The sequence below is a fragment of the Panthera uncia genome, chromosome B4, assembly GCF_023721935.1.
Source record: "Panthera uncia isolate 11264 chromosome B4, Puncia_PCG_1.0, whole genome shotgun sequence".
NCBI classification, from domain to species: Eukaryota; Metazoa; Chordata; class Mammalia; order Carnivora; family Felidae; genus Panthera; species Panthera uncia.
This window is the reverse complement of record NC_064809.1, coordinates 113,809,422-113,825,087: the sequence shown is the minus strand read 5'-3', so window position 1 is coordinate 113,825,087 and position 15,666 is coordinate 113,809,422. Positions and strand designations below refer to the sequence as shown.

At 36.0% G+C, this 15,666-nt stretch overlaps 2 protein-coding genes across 10 annotated transcripts in view; one reads left to right on the top strand and one right to left on the bottom strand.

Annotated features, from left to right (window-relative positions):
• The window catches only part of VEZT (vezatin, adherens junctions transmembrane protein), a 79,167-nt gene that overhangs the window by 12,007 nt on the left and 51,494 nt on the right, over positions 1-15,666 (bottom strand). For 4 of the 8 annotated variants that reach the window (XM_049627478.1, XM_049627472.1, XM_049627474.1 and 1 more), the window contains 4 exons: positions 15,266-15,459; positions 10,389-10,489; positions 8,510-8,717; positions 3,506-4,721 (listed from right to left, as the gene is read on the bottom strand). In XM_049627478.1, the coding sequence (XP_049483435.1) occupies positions 4,207-4,721; positions 8,510-8,717; positions 10,389-10,489; positions 15,266-15,459 (1,018 nt within the window). In that variant the 3' untranslated portion in view covers positions 3,506-4,206. Of the gene's footprint in view, positions 1-3,505; positions 4,722-4,749; positions 5,797-8,509; positions 8,718-10,388; positions 10,490-15,265; positions 15,460-15,666 lie in introns of those variants that run through there. The other 4 variants (XM_049627476.1, XM_049627477.1, XM_049627480.1 and 1 more) reach the window with 3 other exon arrangements.
• The window catches only part of LOC125920318 (uncharacterized protein C3orf20 homolog), a 186,579-nt gene that overhangs the window by 129,216 nt on the left and 41,697 nt on the right, over positions 1-15,666 (top strand). The gene's annotated exons all lie outside the window — the stretch shown is intronic.

Genomic DNA, 15,666 nt, shown 5'->3' with positions numbered 1-15,666 from the left:
CCTAGCTCAAAAAGCAAAGTTCTGCAGGGTCACAGGGTAAAGGGGCATAGAACATTATGTATCTCAGTTGCTCCTGAGGGTGCATTTCTGTTTATTACCCTGTGAGAGGAACTGATATCCTTAAAGATGACTGAGAAAAAGTTAAATTATATGCTAAATATTCTAGAAAAAAGTACAGAAAGTACATTCTAAAAATTTTCCTATTAAATTATTTAAAAAATTTTTTAAATGTTTTACTTATTCTTGAGAGAGAGAGAGAGCATGAGCAGAGGAGGAGCAGTGCAAGAGAGGGACACAGAATCTAAAGCAGGCTCCAGGCTCTGAGCTGTCAGCACAGAGCCCGATATGGGGCTCAAACCCACAAACCTCAAGATCATAACCTGAGCTGAAGTCGGATGCTTAAACCGACTGAGCCACCCAGGTGCCCCTATTAAATTATTAAAAACTGTTATGATTAAATGGATTTGCCTCAGTTACATGAAAAATTAACTCATGCAAGTTAGTCACCTGTCGATAATTACTGTCGGTTATTTACCTGTCAATAAATTGTTACTGTACTTATGGTATTTTTCCTATATTTTTGCTTCTAGTATGTTTACAGCTTCATTTTCAATATAAGTGTGAATTACAGAGACATGTTGTGATCAACAGAAGTGGAAAAATAAATCAATTTTTGCTTTGTCTGTGTTTCATTCATAGCATGCTATCTACTTTAGTTCAAATAACGAGTCTTCTGAGCTATAGCACAGTCTCATGGCATTTAGTTCTTATTTACTTGTTTTTTTTTGGGTATGGAAACAATGTCCTATGATTAAACCAAATCAGTTGAATTTTTCCTCCCACATGATTTCTAATAATTTATCAAAAGACTTTATATTTTACATTACTTATAGTGTATAAGTAAGTCACTATAAGTCACCAGAGTGAAATGACTCCTAGGCTCCCTTCCAATTAACACTCCATTGATTTATAATTTTGTGAAATGTATCAAAACATAATTTTTTATGCTTTAACATTCACCACCTTTATTATGTGAATCAGAATATTAGTATTTATTTTTTAAAGAAAATTGACCTATTTTACTAACATAATTATAACCAGATCTTGTTTTTCAGTCTCAAAAGTTTCACTTCTTTTTTAACTACTTCTGAGGAGTAAGAATTTACCAACATGATTTAGCAATCCAGAGAATTTGGTTTTTGCTGGAAAAACTCCCCATGACATTATTAGGTCAACTGCACCCATAGCTTTTAAATGATGGCTCTGAGATTTAAACTCAGATTGAAGTTTAATTTTGTATTAAAACCTTTTTGTATTAAAGCCTTAAAACCATATTCTTAAATTTCCTTAGCAATTTGCCTTAAATGTGTTTCTCCTGACTTGTCTCCAATAACTTCAGAAATCAAACCTGAGTCAATACATGAGTTCTTAATTAAATATATTCAAACATACAATTTTAATGAAGTACAATTTTAAAGAAGACTAGTGAAGTCAAATACAGACAACTTAAAAAATAAGCCAAAGATCACAAATCAAAGACCAGCAAGAGTCTGGTCCTAGGTAGTCCAGATATGCGGGTTTTAATAATGATAGCTGAAAAAAAATAAGAATTTAAGGTATGATAACCATTATTAGGTCATTTACTGCCATGACTTTCCTCACTGTAGGCAGAGTGTAAAAATTTTGTCCTCAAGAGTGACCCTAAATAGCTTCTGTCATTGCATTCTTACATTAAGTACCGGCTCTGTCCTGGTAAAATAAACTCTGGAAATGTTCATATCAAAAGCTGTCAGGATATTACTCTTAACAAGAATTATCCTGTCAAAATATCACTGTAAAATTTGGAAAGCATAATTACAAGTTTTGCATCACAAAATATTTTTCCCAGCGGGCTTCTTTTAGATGCAGGATGTCAACTATTAAAACTAGTCAAAAGCCTGATAATACAAAGTGAAATATTCTTAGAAAAGTAATAAGAATACCTACTTATGTCACATTGGCGTATTTGTTTTAATTTCCTAAGATATCCATGGCAAGGAAAACAAAGTCCTAGACAGAGGTTCTTAGATTTGACTGAGCATACACACCACCTAGGTCTCATCCCAAAATGACTGATTAAGAATGACTGGGAGTTATGGCCCCAAATCTGCATTTTAAAAATAAGACCTCCAGTTTATTCTAATATAGGCGTCCTATAAAAAACAGAAACAAAAACAAAAACAAAACAAAAACTGAGAAACACTGACTTTTAGACTATTATAAGAGAACATTAGGAATATTCACAGGGAAGATACTATTTTATCTCAGCAATATTTTATAAGATGAAAGAAATTTTAAAAACTACACAAAAAAAGAACCTTCAATTAAAGTCCCAAGATCCTTATATTATGGTTTCAAACAAGTAGAATATTTGCAGATAAAACAGATCAGATTGGAAGATTAGGAATTCCTCATTAAAGCTAGTTTTTTAAAATTTATAACAAAATCAGTCTTTCAATGCTTAGAGAGCATTGAATAAAACTGATGAAATATTATGAAGACATTTTCCCCAAATACAATAAAAGAATTAAAAATTATTAAACTCTAATTCTTCCTGTGTAAGGTCACAGATAAGGGGAACAATTACCAAGTGTTCCCATAATTGCTTCTTCTAAATCCAAGGGGAAAAAGACTTGGCAAACTATGTAATCTAAAAAGAAAATATTATTATTTATGAATACGATTGTCAGTTTCAAAACAAGATTTTTGTTTTTGAAATTTAGCTACTTCTAAGTGGTAAACTGGGCCCACCCTGTAATATTTCTAAGAGCTTGATTATGGACAGTCTCAGAATTTTGGGCAATAGGCAGAATCACTTATAGTACAAAGGATCTCCACTATTCATACAAAGCAGAATCAAGTTTTTCCTCAGGATAAAAAATAAATTTCCTAAGATTACTGGAAAAAATTAAATAAAAATCTCCTCGGTACACATAAATCTACTGACTCAAAGTACTAAGTTTACAGGAATCTGAATGTGTTTCTTAATTCTAAAGACAATCTATATTCGTTGTGTAACTTCCTTTCTAGGACAGCAGCATAAATTATTATTCCTATACTTTCCCCAAATAATGTCTATAAACTATGTCACTGCGTAGGAGCTATAGATTTCAAGAAACAATATACTCCTGAAAATACCACACTTTGAAAATGCAATCATGACACTGGACAATTTGGAAAGCAACCTCTTTTAAGAGGTAGTTGTAAATGAAGTACTGAGGAGACAAGGATGCTTTCCAGGAAGCAGGCAGGATGTTTCCAGAATCTCATTAAGGTGGAGAGGATATAGCCTCAGGCTAGAAATCAGCTGAAATGATCTGCTTGTGTTAACGGCACCCAATTATCTGTAGGCAAATAGATACAAAGAACTTTCTGCAAAGGTGCGGATGGGGTCTTGGACTATACGGATCCTACTTTGACATCATCTCTATTAGTTATAACAAGAACAGAAGAAAAACACAAAATATATTTGAAAGGGTAATTTTTAAAACAGTACAATGTTTTTCTTTTAAAGATTATTAGGACACCTTAAAATTAACTACCAAATACACATATGAACAAGGAAACATAAAAAAAAAAAAAAAATGTCATAACCCCAGTATTTTTGAAACTACTTTTTAGTTCCAAACCCCAGTACACATTAATTGTATGAAGTCATTTTTTTTTTTTATTCAGAACCTGTATCTTTGTTTTAAGACTGGTATAAACAAAAATAAAATACAAACAAGTTGTTATTAACATAATAGCTGCAGCTATGAGCTGCAAGAATACAGTAAAAAGGAGTCATACTAAATGTTAATGTTCTTGCAACAGAATTATCCCAGTCATTTCATGGTAGCAAATTCTGGCAAGAAATGATAAATTTGTTTCTTATTAAAAGTACCTAAAGAATTTCCAAGATCGATCAGCTGTGCTGCAAAAAAAAAGAGCAGTTTATTCAAAAGAGCCCTTACCTTTCTTATTTTCCTAAAAGATTTGCCATTTACAGGTTAACTACTATTTTCAGATCAGTTGTTCAAACCAGGGTTCTTGCTGTAAATTCACATCTTAGCTTTATATATAGTAAACTTAACACTCATTTTCCCTTTCTAGTGGATTATCTAGCCTTGAAGCTAAAACACTTGCATAAAAGCAATAATTTAAAATCCTCCATGTAAATCTTGGTTCCTACTTCTCTTGTACCTCATTTTCATTTTCTTGTACTATCTGTTCTTCCTCCTCATCACCAAAAGTCTGTTCCTGCATGGTGGTAAAAGAGAGAGATCTAGCAGCCACTTCTGCAGCAAGACCAGCAGTGAAGGTAAAATCCGGTGACAGCTGGAGCCGTGCCAGCCTCTGCTTAATGGAAGGCTGTAATAAGTCCCCGGGAGCTGGATGGGCAGTGGACAGGCTCCCTACGTCCGCCTGCCGAGATTCCTCTTCACTCTCACATTGGGAACACACTCTTTCTTCAGCTCCTTGGAGGAAGACTTCATTTGCAGAATTGTCTTTATTTTTACCATCTAGAGGGTTTTCACATAAATACTCAGTCCTACTACTTATTTCATTGTCAGCTGTGGAGGGTTTACTATTTTCCTCTTCAGTATCATTTTTACCAACTGTCCCCATATCTGAATCCACTGATGGTTCTGAATTACTTATGGGTTCCACTGGGTCTACAGGAGACAAGGATTTCAACACAGCTTCAAAGAAAAAAAGAAAAAAAAGAAAGAAAGAAAGAAAAAGAAAAAAAAAGAAAGAAAAATAATAACTAAGGACCCAGCAATGATTTAAACTTTAATTTAAACTTCCAGTCGTTATTTTTCTAATAAAGAACAATAAATAAAAGCTAAATAAATCTTTCTATTAAATCTATATACATTTATAAATCCAGAGAACTTTGTAAGAGATAAAATGCCTAAGAAATGAAATGAGACGGGGTTTTAATGAAGATTTTAAAACACCTCACACATTGTATTATTCAAAATATTAAAGCAGTGGTTCTCAAAGTGTGGTCCCCGAACCAACAGCATCAGTTATTTGGTAGAAATGCAAATTCCCACCAGAACCTACTGAATGGCAAACTGTGAATGAGGACTGGCTGTGTTTACAAACCCTACGCTTGATTCTGATGCACACTAAAGTTTGAGAACCATCTTATGAAAGAATAAGCAGCATGATTTTTACTGATAATGTCAGATAAAAGGCCTGAAGTAAGTCAGATAATAATCATATCTTTAACACATATATATTTACAAGTGAAAACAGTATGGGGAAAAAAAAATGCACACAATCCTATTCGCTTGCCAACCACCTAACAAGACCCTGATGAAAGTAAAGCCATAACTTCCACACATTTTGTAATGTCACATAAAAGTATAAAACAAAATAAAATCTGTATTCAAGATCAACTACTGTACAAAGCATAATACATAAACATTATATCCATACGGCAGAAGGTGTCCTTTCAAGGAAAATGAAGTTTTATTTAGCCCCTCTTGATGTTAGTAGGCAGTGGGTTGCTTGCTAGGCAGTCTCTCCTCCCAGTATGAGGGGTTAGTACAATACAATATATTAGGAAGCATGACGGAAGAAAAAAAAGTGCTTCTTGAAGATCTGGCGTTTATTTAAAAAATAATTTGTAAAAGGTGTCCATTTCCAAGAAACAGATCCCTAAGCTGCAGTAACTCCACTAGAGAAGCAGCAACAACAGAAAACAATGGCCACAGCAGGTTCCAGTGTAGAATATCCCTCTCTAATTCCATGCGGACTTTACCCCTGTAGGCAGAGATGAAAACAACTCTGGAAGATGTACTGAAATTTTTCACGGAAAAAGCATTTTATGGTATCAGCAGCTTTTTACTTATTTCACAAACAAAATTAGCAATACTGCGCTTTCTAATGTAGCTACCCAAAGCATATACCTGAAAAAAGACACATTTCTCTCATTATATCTAAGCCCATACTGTCAGTAGGATAATTTTAAAGCTATATGGAGAAAATACTAAACAATAGAAAGGATACAAATGTATATACAATGCTATTCTCAGTCTTCATGTACATTTTTAGGCAATAAATCTAGTTCTTAAAGAATGCAACATGTATTAGATGTTGATTGATATCCCTGATTATTGCTAATTAAATAGGGCAATATAATCTGCACATCTGGAGGATCAAGTGTTAACATTGCTAGAATGTAAAGCTCCAGGAGTACAGGGATTTTTGTCTCTTGATTTATGCACTAGGGATATAGCAGTAAACAGTGCCTCAGTAACTACTTGTTGAATGAATAATTTGCTGAATGAAAACTGTGGGGGATAATAAAGCTCCTACTGAAAGAGACTGTAATTTCATTATAGAGACAAAAACATTGAATGCACAGAAAACAATAGTGCCTAAAACGATACTCTCAATCCCTGATTCATGCAGACCCAAAATATGAACAAGCAGGCTGCAGGAACTCTTTACTGCTGCACCTGGGAAGTTTTTAATCTGCTACATATGTTGCTGCTCAAGACACGGTTACAATTCCCTCCAGGGCCCCTTTGGTGTGAGGGTCTGTAGTGGTGGGAGAGGTAGAAGGGCTGGAACAGAGGATTCATGGAGGAGCAACTGGTAGAAAGGACAGCTTGGTGGAGAAGACAGAATTCTTAGCAAAGAGATCAGCATGTATGTTGTTGTTTTTTTTTAAGTTTTTTTTTTTTTTTTTTTAAGTAAACTCTACACCCAATGTGGGGCTTGAACTCACAACCCCAAGATGAAGTCGCATGTTCTATTGACTGAGCCGGCTAGGCACCGCAGCATGAATGTTTTTCATGAATAAAAATAGTAAGTTTGTGGGACCACAGTCTAATTAGATAAATATAACCAGAGGAAGATATCCATATCAGAAAGAGTGATAAATATAATTAAATATGATGGATTCATATGATAGAGAGGCTTGAAACTAGGGAAAAGAGTTTAGATTTAATAAGAGTGGGAAAGGGGGAACCACTGCAGGTTTTAAAGATAGAGAGTTATCAGGGCACCTGGGTGGCTCAGTTGGTTAAACATCCAACTTCAGCTCAGGTCATGATCTCACGGCTCATGGGTTCGAGCCCCTGTCAGGCTCTGTGCTGACAGCTCAGAGCCTGGAGCCTGCTTCAGATTCTGTGTCTCCCTCTCTCTCTGCCCCTCCCTGACTCATTCTCTCTCTCTCTCTCTCTCTCTCTCAAAAATAAATAAACATTAAAAAATTAAAAAAAAAAAAGAGAGCTATTATCATTGTACTGTTTGAGAAAAATCTGGAGGCAGCCTGCAAGGACAGAAGCTAGCTTAGAAGCTATCTTCTAAGGAAAGCTTAGAAGAAAAAGGTATTGAAAATAGAAGTCAGCTGGGGTGCCTCGCTGACTCAGTACAGCATATGACTCTTGATCTTGGGGTTGTGAATTTGAGCCCTATGTTGGGGGTAGAGTTTACATAAAAAAAAGAATGGAAGTCAGTTAAGAGGCTATTACAATGTATGAGCATAATCTAATAAGGATCTGGGCTATAAAGGGGGCCAGTGGGAAGAGGAAGGATGAAATCAACAAAGGTGTATCTGGACATGGGACAATGGCAGGACTCCTAAGAGAAGAAAAGAGAAATCTGAGGAACTTTCCAGAAGTACAGGTAATCTATATACTTCCAGTGAAAAAGAGAATGGGAAAGGAAGGCAGTTGATTTTGAGGTTTCAGGTAAGTACTCTAAAATGGAAGAGGAATCCCACTCTACCTCTTGGAAATCTACAGGAGTTAATTCCTCAATTAGAAATTAGCTAGTCTGATACTGTCAAGATACCCTCATTCCTTCCCTCACCTCTCATGAAGTCCAACCAAAGAAAAGAGTGGCAAACATAAAGGAGTTTAATGCTAATCGTCAGTATTGTCAAATCATCCAATTTTGTCAATATTGAAGTACGGAGACAGCTTGCACAGAAGCACCTCTTCTTGTCCCATCTACTTAAGTGTTCAAACCAACTGAGAAACCTTAATGATGTAGCTAACTGGCCTAGGTCTTAATCCACTTGTTTCAATGATGAACGTAGAGTTACTAATTTGATGCTTCATTGAGGTATTTATAATATCAACCTAAAGAGAAGAGTTTAGAATCTCAAATTCACTAATCTGATGCTTCACTGAAGTATTGATAGTATCCACATAAAGAGAAGAGTTTAGAATCTCAAATTCACTAAATTTGAAATCATATTTATTCAACTCACTGCCATTCCAAAATAATGTAGTAAAACATCAAGTTACTGATGAAAAAGCTTGATTTCATATTCCCAATTTGATTATATACCTAGTCTTTTATTGATCATATTGATTTTGTGTCTAGAAGAAAAAGCACTATACTTGCTGAGAGATCCCTAAAATTAAAGCTGTAAGAATTACAGCTAAAATAAAAGTTGTAGTTCAAGGAAAAAAGAGTCCCCTTCATTAAAATAACCTTTTACTCTGAAGTCAGTGCTTACCGTGATCACTAAATAGAAGTTGCTTCCACTTCTGCCTTTCTGCCTCCGATGCTTTAAATCCCAGCACAGATTTTAATTCTTGGAGTACCCTCTTGGATTCTTCATGCTCACGCTTCTGTCTGTCTCTGTCTTCTTGAGACAAGTAATAAAAATCATCCTTTCTGAAATCACTGTCCATATCTATATCATCTACATAAGCTTCTAATTCCTGAAAATGAATAAAGAAAAAGCACTTTACTTCAAGCAGACAATTTTCTAGTAGCATTCATTACCTTGTACCTACCCATCTCCAAGATTAAACAATGAAGACTCTTGGCACAGGTCACTAAAGCAAAGGTGGGCAAACAAAGCAAACGTATTATTATAGGTAAATTGGAAGTCTTAAAAAAACTTAGCAGTTGATAATGAAAGGGACCGTGGATAAGAAAGTTTAATAACTTCAATCATTATTTTTCTGCTCTGATACCATCCTGTGGATCTAGTTAATATTATAGTTATTTGCTCTGCCAAAACAAATCAAAATTAGAAGGGCTGGTGGTTTGGGGAAGTGGTCAGGTATATTAGCCTTCTTGTGGCCTTATTTGTGGTTCTTTCTGACTTCCCAGGAGGTTTGAACACTATTCCTAGAATTGGGGAATACCTCATCTTGTGGTTCTTCTTATCACTAAGACACAGACTAGGCCCCTTGCTTACCCAGCCTCCCTTGCAGTTATGATTCAGGCAAATGACTCGGGATCCTCTAATCATATGTATATAGATCAGATCGGACCCAGAAGTTTGTTACAAGGGAAGCAGGCGTTTTAAGGAATCCACTCTGGCAAGAATGGTGGCAGATCAAGTTTCCAGAGGTAGAGGTTCTGAAGGTAGTTTTTATTATTCAGCAATGATGGAGCGAGTGACAATGTCTACAACCAATGACTGGGCAATGATGTTGCTGGAACTGGAACAGTTCTTTTGAGTAAATTGGGCTGTTTACCCCATCCTAGTTCAAACGTAACTATGAGGCCCTCAGAGATATTTTGTCAGTCACCTCCTGGTTTTTTAAACAAATTTCTTGTTTGTTAAACAGATTGGTCTCCCTTTGCAATTAAGAATGCTGAGTAGACAATATGACTGAAGGAAAAAAAGTTTTCCTTAGGATAAACAAAAGAAATCTTTGTCAGTATCGAAAGAAATCATTGAAAAATTGTTTTTTTTTAAGCGAGGTATAACATACATGCTGCCAAATACACAAATCTTAAGTGTACAGGATTTTTACATATGTATACAGTCTGGTAACCACCACTCACATTTCCAGTATTGTAGAAGGCACCTTTGCCAATGCATTAATTTTTAAGGTATTTAATCACTTTTAAGTGTCTAAGAAATAGACAGTAAGATACAAGAACATGAAAACTTGCTGGTAGGGGCACCCGGGTGGCTCAGTTGGCTGAAAGTCTGACTTTGGCTCAGATCCTGATCTCACCATTTGTGAGCTCAAGCCCCGCATCAGGTTTGGTGCTGTCAGCACAGGGCCTGCGTGGGATCCTCTGTCCCCTTTTCTCTCTCTGCCCCTCCTCCACTCATTCATTCATTCATTCATTCTCTCTCTCTCTGTCTCTCTCTCCCCCGCCCCTCTTTCTCAAAAATAAATAAAATATTAAAGAAAAAAATCTTTATAAAAATTTGCTGGTAGATTCAGTGGATTCAAACTCAACGTACTAAGAACTAATGATTTGTTATCAGTTCAATATATTGTGTGGTAATTTTGAAGCTCATCACAAACATAAATTTAACAACTTAGTCAGTAATGATCCACACCACTTACAGAGATAGATAGGTAAACTCTGTATGGGAAACTCTTCTTTAGGGGGAAGAAAACAGCAATTTTCACCATTACCTGCTCCTCCGGGATTGGATCTTTGTCCGCGATGTGTAGAGTTGGCTGCGTCAAAGGTACCACAGTACAACGTGGGTTTTCACACACCATTTCAGGCTTGCCTTAAAAAGCAATAGGCCACACAGAAATGAGTGAACATCGAATTAAAAAAAACATTTTTAGTACTAATATTTTGCCAATTTCATAGTCTGACGTTCTGATTATAACTTTCAATTTATAAAAAAATTAAGGATGTTAAAGTTAACAATGGTAATAGCGGTAGATTTACAATGTAAGTTAAACTCTCAGAGGAGAAACTTGTTTTCCTCTCCCTTCTTCACCTCACCATAGTATCTGGTTCACAACAGGTACTTCCTCTCTAAATACTCGCTAAATAAATCAACTTTCATTCATGGCATGGGAAGTCTCAAAGACAGACCATCACTCTTCCCCACAAAAAATAAACTTCAATCTTACATTTCCCTTATATTATTTTTATTCTCAGAAGTTAGAATTGGAAATGGGTTTCACAAGTCATAGCTTGAAAAGATCACCCAGGTGTTAACTTTCATTACTTAACATTGGTATTTGGTATCTAACCAGAGGGTTCTCATATTCTCATATCCAGCTCTCTACCTTCCAACATTATCTCTCTACTTAAAAAGAAGTAGGCTTGGGCACCTGGGTGGCTCAGTTGGTTAAGCATCTGACTCTTGGTTTTGGCTCAGGTCATGATCTCTCTGTTTGTGAGTTAGAGCCCTGTGTTGGGCTCTACGCTGACAGTGTGGAGCCTGCTTGGGATTGTCTCCCTCTCTCTCTCTCTGCCCCTCCCCTGCTCACTCACTCTCTCTCAAAATAAATAAATAAACATTAAAAAAAAAGAAGTAGGCGTTAGGGGTGCGTAGGTGGTTCAGTCAATTGAGTGTCCGACTCTTGGGTTTGGCTTAGGTATTACCTCACAGTTCGTGAGACTTCGGCTCTGCGCTGACAGTGCAGGGCCTGCTTGGGATTCTCTCTCCCTCTCTCTCTCTGGCCCTGCTCATGCTCGCTCACTCAGTCTCTCTCTCTCTCTCAAAATAAATAAACTTAAAAAAGAATTAGGCTTTAGACATCTAGATTTCTACCTTTTAAAAGTAATGACAGATAACTGGTTGGGACCAGAGTTAGGGGAGACTCCTGGCTGTCAAGGGCTAGTGTGGACAAAGCAAGCTGGACTGGAATGAGACAGGATGGGAAGGACTCTCACTAGGTGTGAGTCAGCAGCAATGTGGCTTAGGAGACAGTCCATATTATCAGGTGATTGCTTACATACAAGGCATCGAATAAATAAGTTAATACCGAAGATAATGAGAGCCAAGTTTCTCATGGTGGTACAAATATACAGAGGGAGAAGTACAGGAAGAACCATGGAACTGGTTTGGAGGTATCGATGTGAACCCATGGTTTATAACATATATGGACAGATGTAGAAATATGTATGTATAAGTATATACACAGATATATTTCACTGTCCTCTACACTGAAAATTGGTAAAAACAAGAACATCCCAGTGGCTATGAGCATACTTAGCACCCACAAGGGGCACCCCTTAGGGCTAGGGGCAAGTAAAGTATAAAGACGTGATCAAAAAATGATCAAAAAATGACACAAACCTTAAATGGGCTCCCTCTGGTCAAACTTTGTACAATTTGAGCAACAAAATAACAAATTATGATCCACAGAATAAAATAAGAATCCATACATCCATATTGATATAAATAAGCAGAAAAGGGGGATGCTTTGGCTCACAATAGAATGCCAACTAGTAAGTATAAAAGGAAAAATGGAATTAGAAAATTACCACCTGGCAACCATCACAATAATAGCTAATTCAAGCAAGATCCACAAATGGATGCTAAAACTAGTGGGTGAAAAAGTCTAAGCTATTTTATTTTACTCAATAAAATTCACTCTTGTTGGTATATAATTTTATGAGTTTAGACAAATTAGAGTCATATAACCACTACCACCACAACTAAGATAGAGAACAGTTCCTTCACCTCAAAACATTTCTTATGTTATTCATCTCTCCATATCCATCTCCCAATAACCATTGGTATGTTTGCTGTTCCCATGAAATTTTACTGTTTTAAGAATGTCATTTAAATGGGATCATAGACTATGTAGTGGTTAACACAACACATTAGTGATTCCTCTGTCTTAATGATGTATCAGTAGTTCATTTCTTCTTTTATTGCTGAGCACTATTCCATTGTGTGGATGGATAGAACAGTTTATCTATTCACCAGCTGAAGGATACCTGGTCTGCTTCTAGTTTTTAGTGATTATGAATAAAGCCATTATAAACATTTGTTTATAGATTTTCATGTGAACATTAAATTTTTATATCTTGTGAGTAAATATCTGGAATACTAGTGCATCATATAGATTGTATATGCTTAATAGCAAGTAAATATTTGGTGAAGAAAGGATATTTATATAACCTCAGGATATTTTTTTAAATAAAATACTTATCATGAAAGACAAGAAAAGCTAAAGTGAATGAAGAGCATAAAAGCTAAATGCCATGTGTAATCTGGACATATAAAATTACTATTGTATCAATCAGTGAAATTAGAATGGGATCTGTGGATAAGAAAGCAATTTATATCAGTGCTCATGTCTTCATTTTGGTGGTATATTGTGGGTATGTAGGAGAATGTCCATTTTTCAAAAATGCAAACAGAAGATTTAGGGGTAATGTGGTCTCATGTCTGCATCTTACTCTCAAATGGTTCAGAATAATACTACCAAAAGAGGAGCACCTGGGTGGCTCAGTCGGTCGAGCGTCCAACTTCAGCTCAGGTCATGATCTCGCAGTTTGTGAGTTCGAGCCCCCATGTCAGGCTCTGTGCTGACAGCTCAGAGCCTGGAGCCTGTTTCAGATTCTGGGTCTCCATCTCTCTCTGCCCCTCCCTGCTCATGCTCACTCTCTCTCAGAAATAAATAAACATTAAAAAAAAATACTACCAAAAGAATTTATACATGGATACATAAGGAGGTAAGGCCAATATGGCAGAATGTCAACAACTGAGGAATATGGATGAAGGGTACCGTGAGCTATGGTGATACTTCTGTAGTTTTAAAATAACTTAAAAAAGAGCTAACAGCTAGGGCACCTGGGTGGCTCAGGTGGTTGAGCATCCAACTCTTGATTTTGGCTCAGGTCATGATCTCACGGTTTGTGAGTTTGAGCCCTGTGGTGGGCTCTGCAGGGGCCTCCTTGGGATTCTCTCTCTCTTTCTCTCTGTCCTTCCCTCGCTTGCATGAGCATGCATGCGTGAGCACTCTCTTTCAAAATAAACAAATGAACATTAAAAAAAACCCAGCTAACAGCTAAATAAAGCAACTGCTTCTTAAAAAAAAATCATATAAATATTTTATTCAAAGTTGTATAGCCACGGCCACTATAAGCGTTTTACGGAGAAAAGTTTGAAAATGACTTGTATCTTAATTCTTATCACTATCACCTATAAGCAAAAGCCACATATGGAGAACATAATGGCTTATCACCTGCCCGATGATTTGGAGACAGTTTTGACAATTATGTTTAAGTGACTAAGATTCAGCATCTCAGAGTATGCTAAGGGGAGGGATGAATGGGATGTATCTTTTAATACCCAGTGGTGTTCTGAATGTTTCCATTTGAAGAAAATGTACTCAAAAGCTCTAGACTTAAGTCACATCAGAAAGTTTAACATGCATAAATATTTGCACATATTAAAAATCCTTGGCAAATTTACCCTTTGAAGAAAAAAATTACTTGCCAATTACATTTTAGATATAAAGGAAATCTATTGGTGATGCATCAGTAATTAGCATGTTAACACTTCCTTTGAATAAAGTTAATACTTTCCCTATGTAAAGACTTATTCAGCTTCTTAAAGACATTAAAGTATGACAGATCTAGCTGGAAACAAAAAAATGACTAACAGGATGATAAAGCATTAATCATCTTTGCCAGCAATACAATTTCTATACGTAAATCTGATTAACTTTATCATAAAGGTCCAAGGGATAAACATGGTATTGTTTGGTAGCACAAGTTCAGAAATTAATATGCCAAATATTTACAATGAATTAGTGATTAGTAAAAATGGGTCAAATTAAAGCAGTTTCGCATAAAATTTCAAGATTGCCCATTTGCCTAGCAATACAAAGCATTCCAATGTTACCATTAAATAATGGCATTTAATACATTTTAGACCCTTAATAACAAGTATGCAGTGCCACCTATTATAGCATTTATTTATCATTTATGAATGGCTGAAGTGTTTTATCTTAAAAGCAAGATTCAACTTCTGGCCCCTAACTATCAAACTCATTATTACACTAATGGGAAAAGAGTTTCTAAAAGTTCTAATTATGGAATACTACCTATTAAAATCTATCCCTTCATTTAAGTTCATTATTATTATTTTTAATGTTTATTTATGTTTGAGAGAGAGAGAGAGAGAGCACAAGTGGAGAAGGCACAGAGAGAGAGAGAGACGCAGAATCTGAAGCAGGCTCGTCAGCACTGAGCCAACGCGGGGCTCAAACTCATGGACCGCAAGATCATGACCTGAGCCAAAGTCAGACACTTAACCAACTGAGCCACCGAGGTGCCCCTCACTGAAGTTTTTGAAAAGGAGGTTTACGATTCAGAGAACTTTCAAAACATATTCATTTATTGTTTACAAAGAGCCAGACTATATATTCAGTGTCAGTTTGTATGTATAAGTTCAACTTTCTTTTAGTAAATTAAGTTTTGTCATGTCGCTTTCATCGTGGAGATGAGAAATCTACCTAATAAAACCCTACTGGCGTGGAGTAAGCATGTCTGACAAGTGTGTATGAAAGGAAGCACTCATTGGTACCTTTCCTATCTGTGTTTCTTCGGAGCAGTCGGTCCACTTGAGAAATGGCCTCTTCCCAGCAATTGTTGCTCGCCTGAACATGGGGCTGAATCAACTTCAACTTCTGTTCTAGGATTTGATAAGATTCTGATACTAGTTCTTGTGTTTCTTTAGTACAAACAAGCTTTTCAAGTTCATCTTCAAGAATTATTACCCTGAGTAATAAAGAAAAACAGAAACTGATTTCTAAAATATTAAGTGGAAAATTTATAACTCACAGGACTTATTTAAGAAATAAGCTTAAAAGATGAAGTTCTGGAGATGGAAAGTGGTGATGGTTGCATAACAATGTATGTTTACTTTTTTAGGCCACTAAATTGTACACTTAAAAATGATTAAATAATACATTTCATGTTACGTGT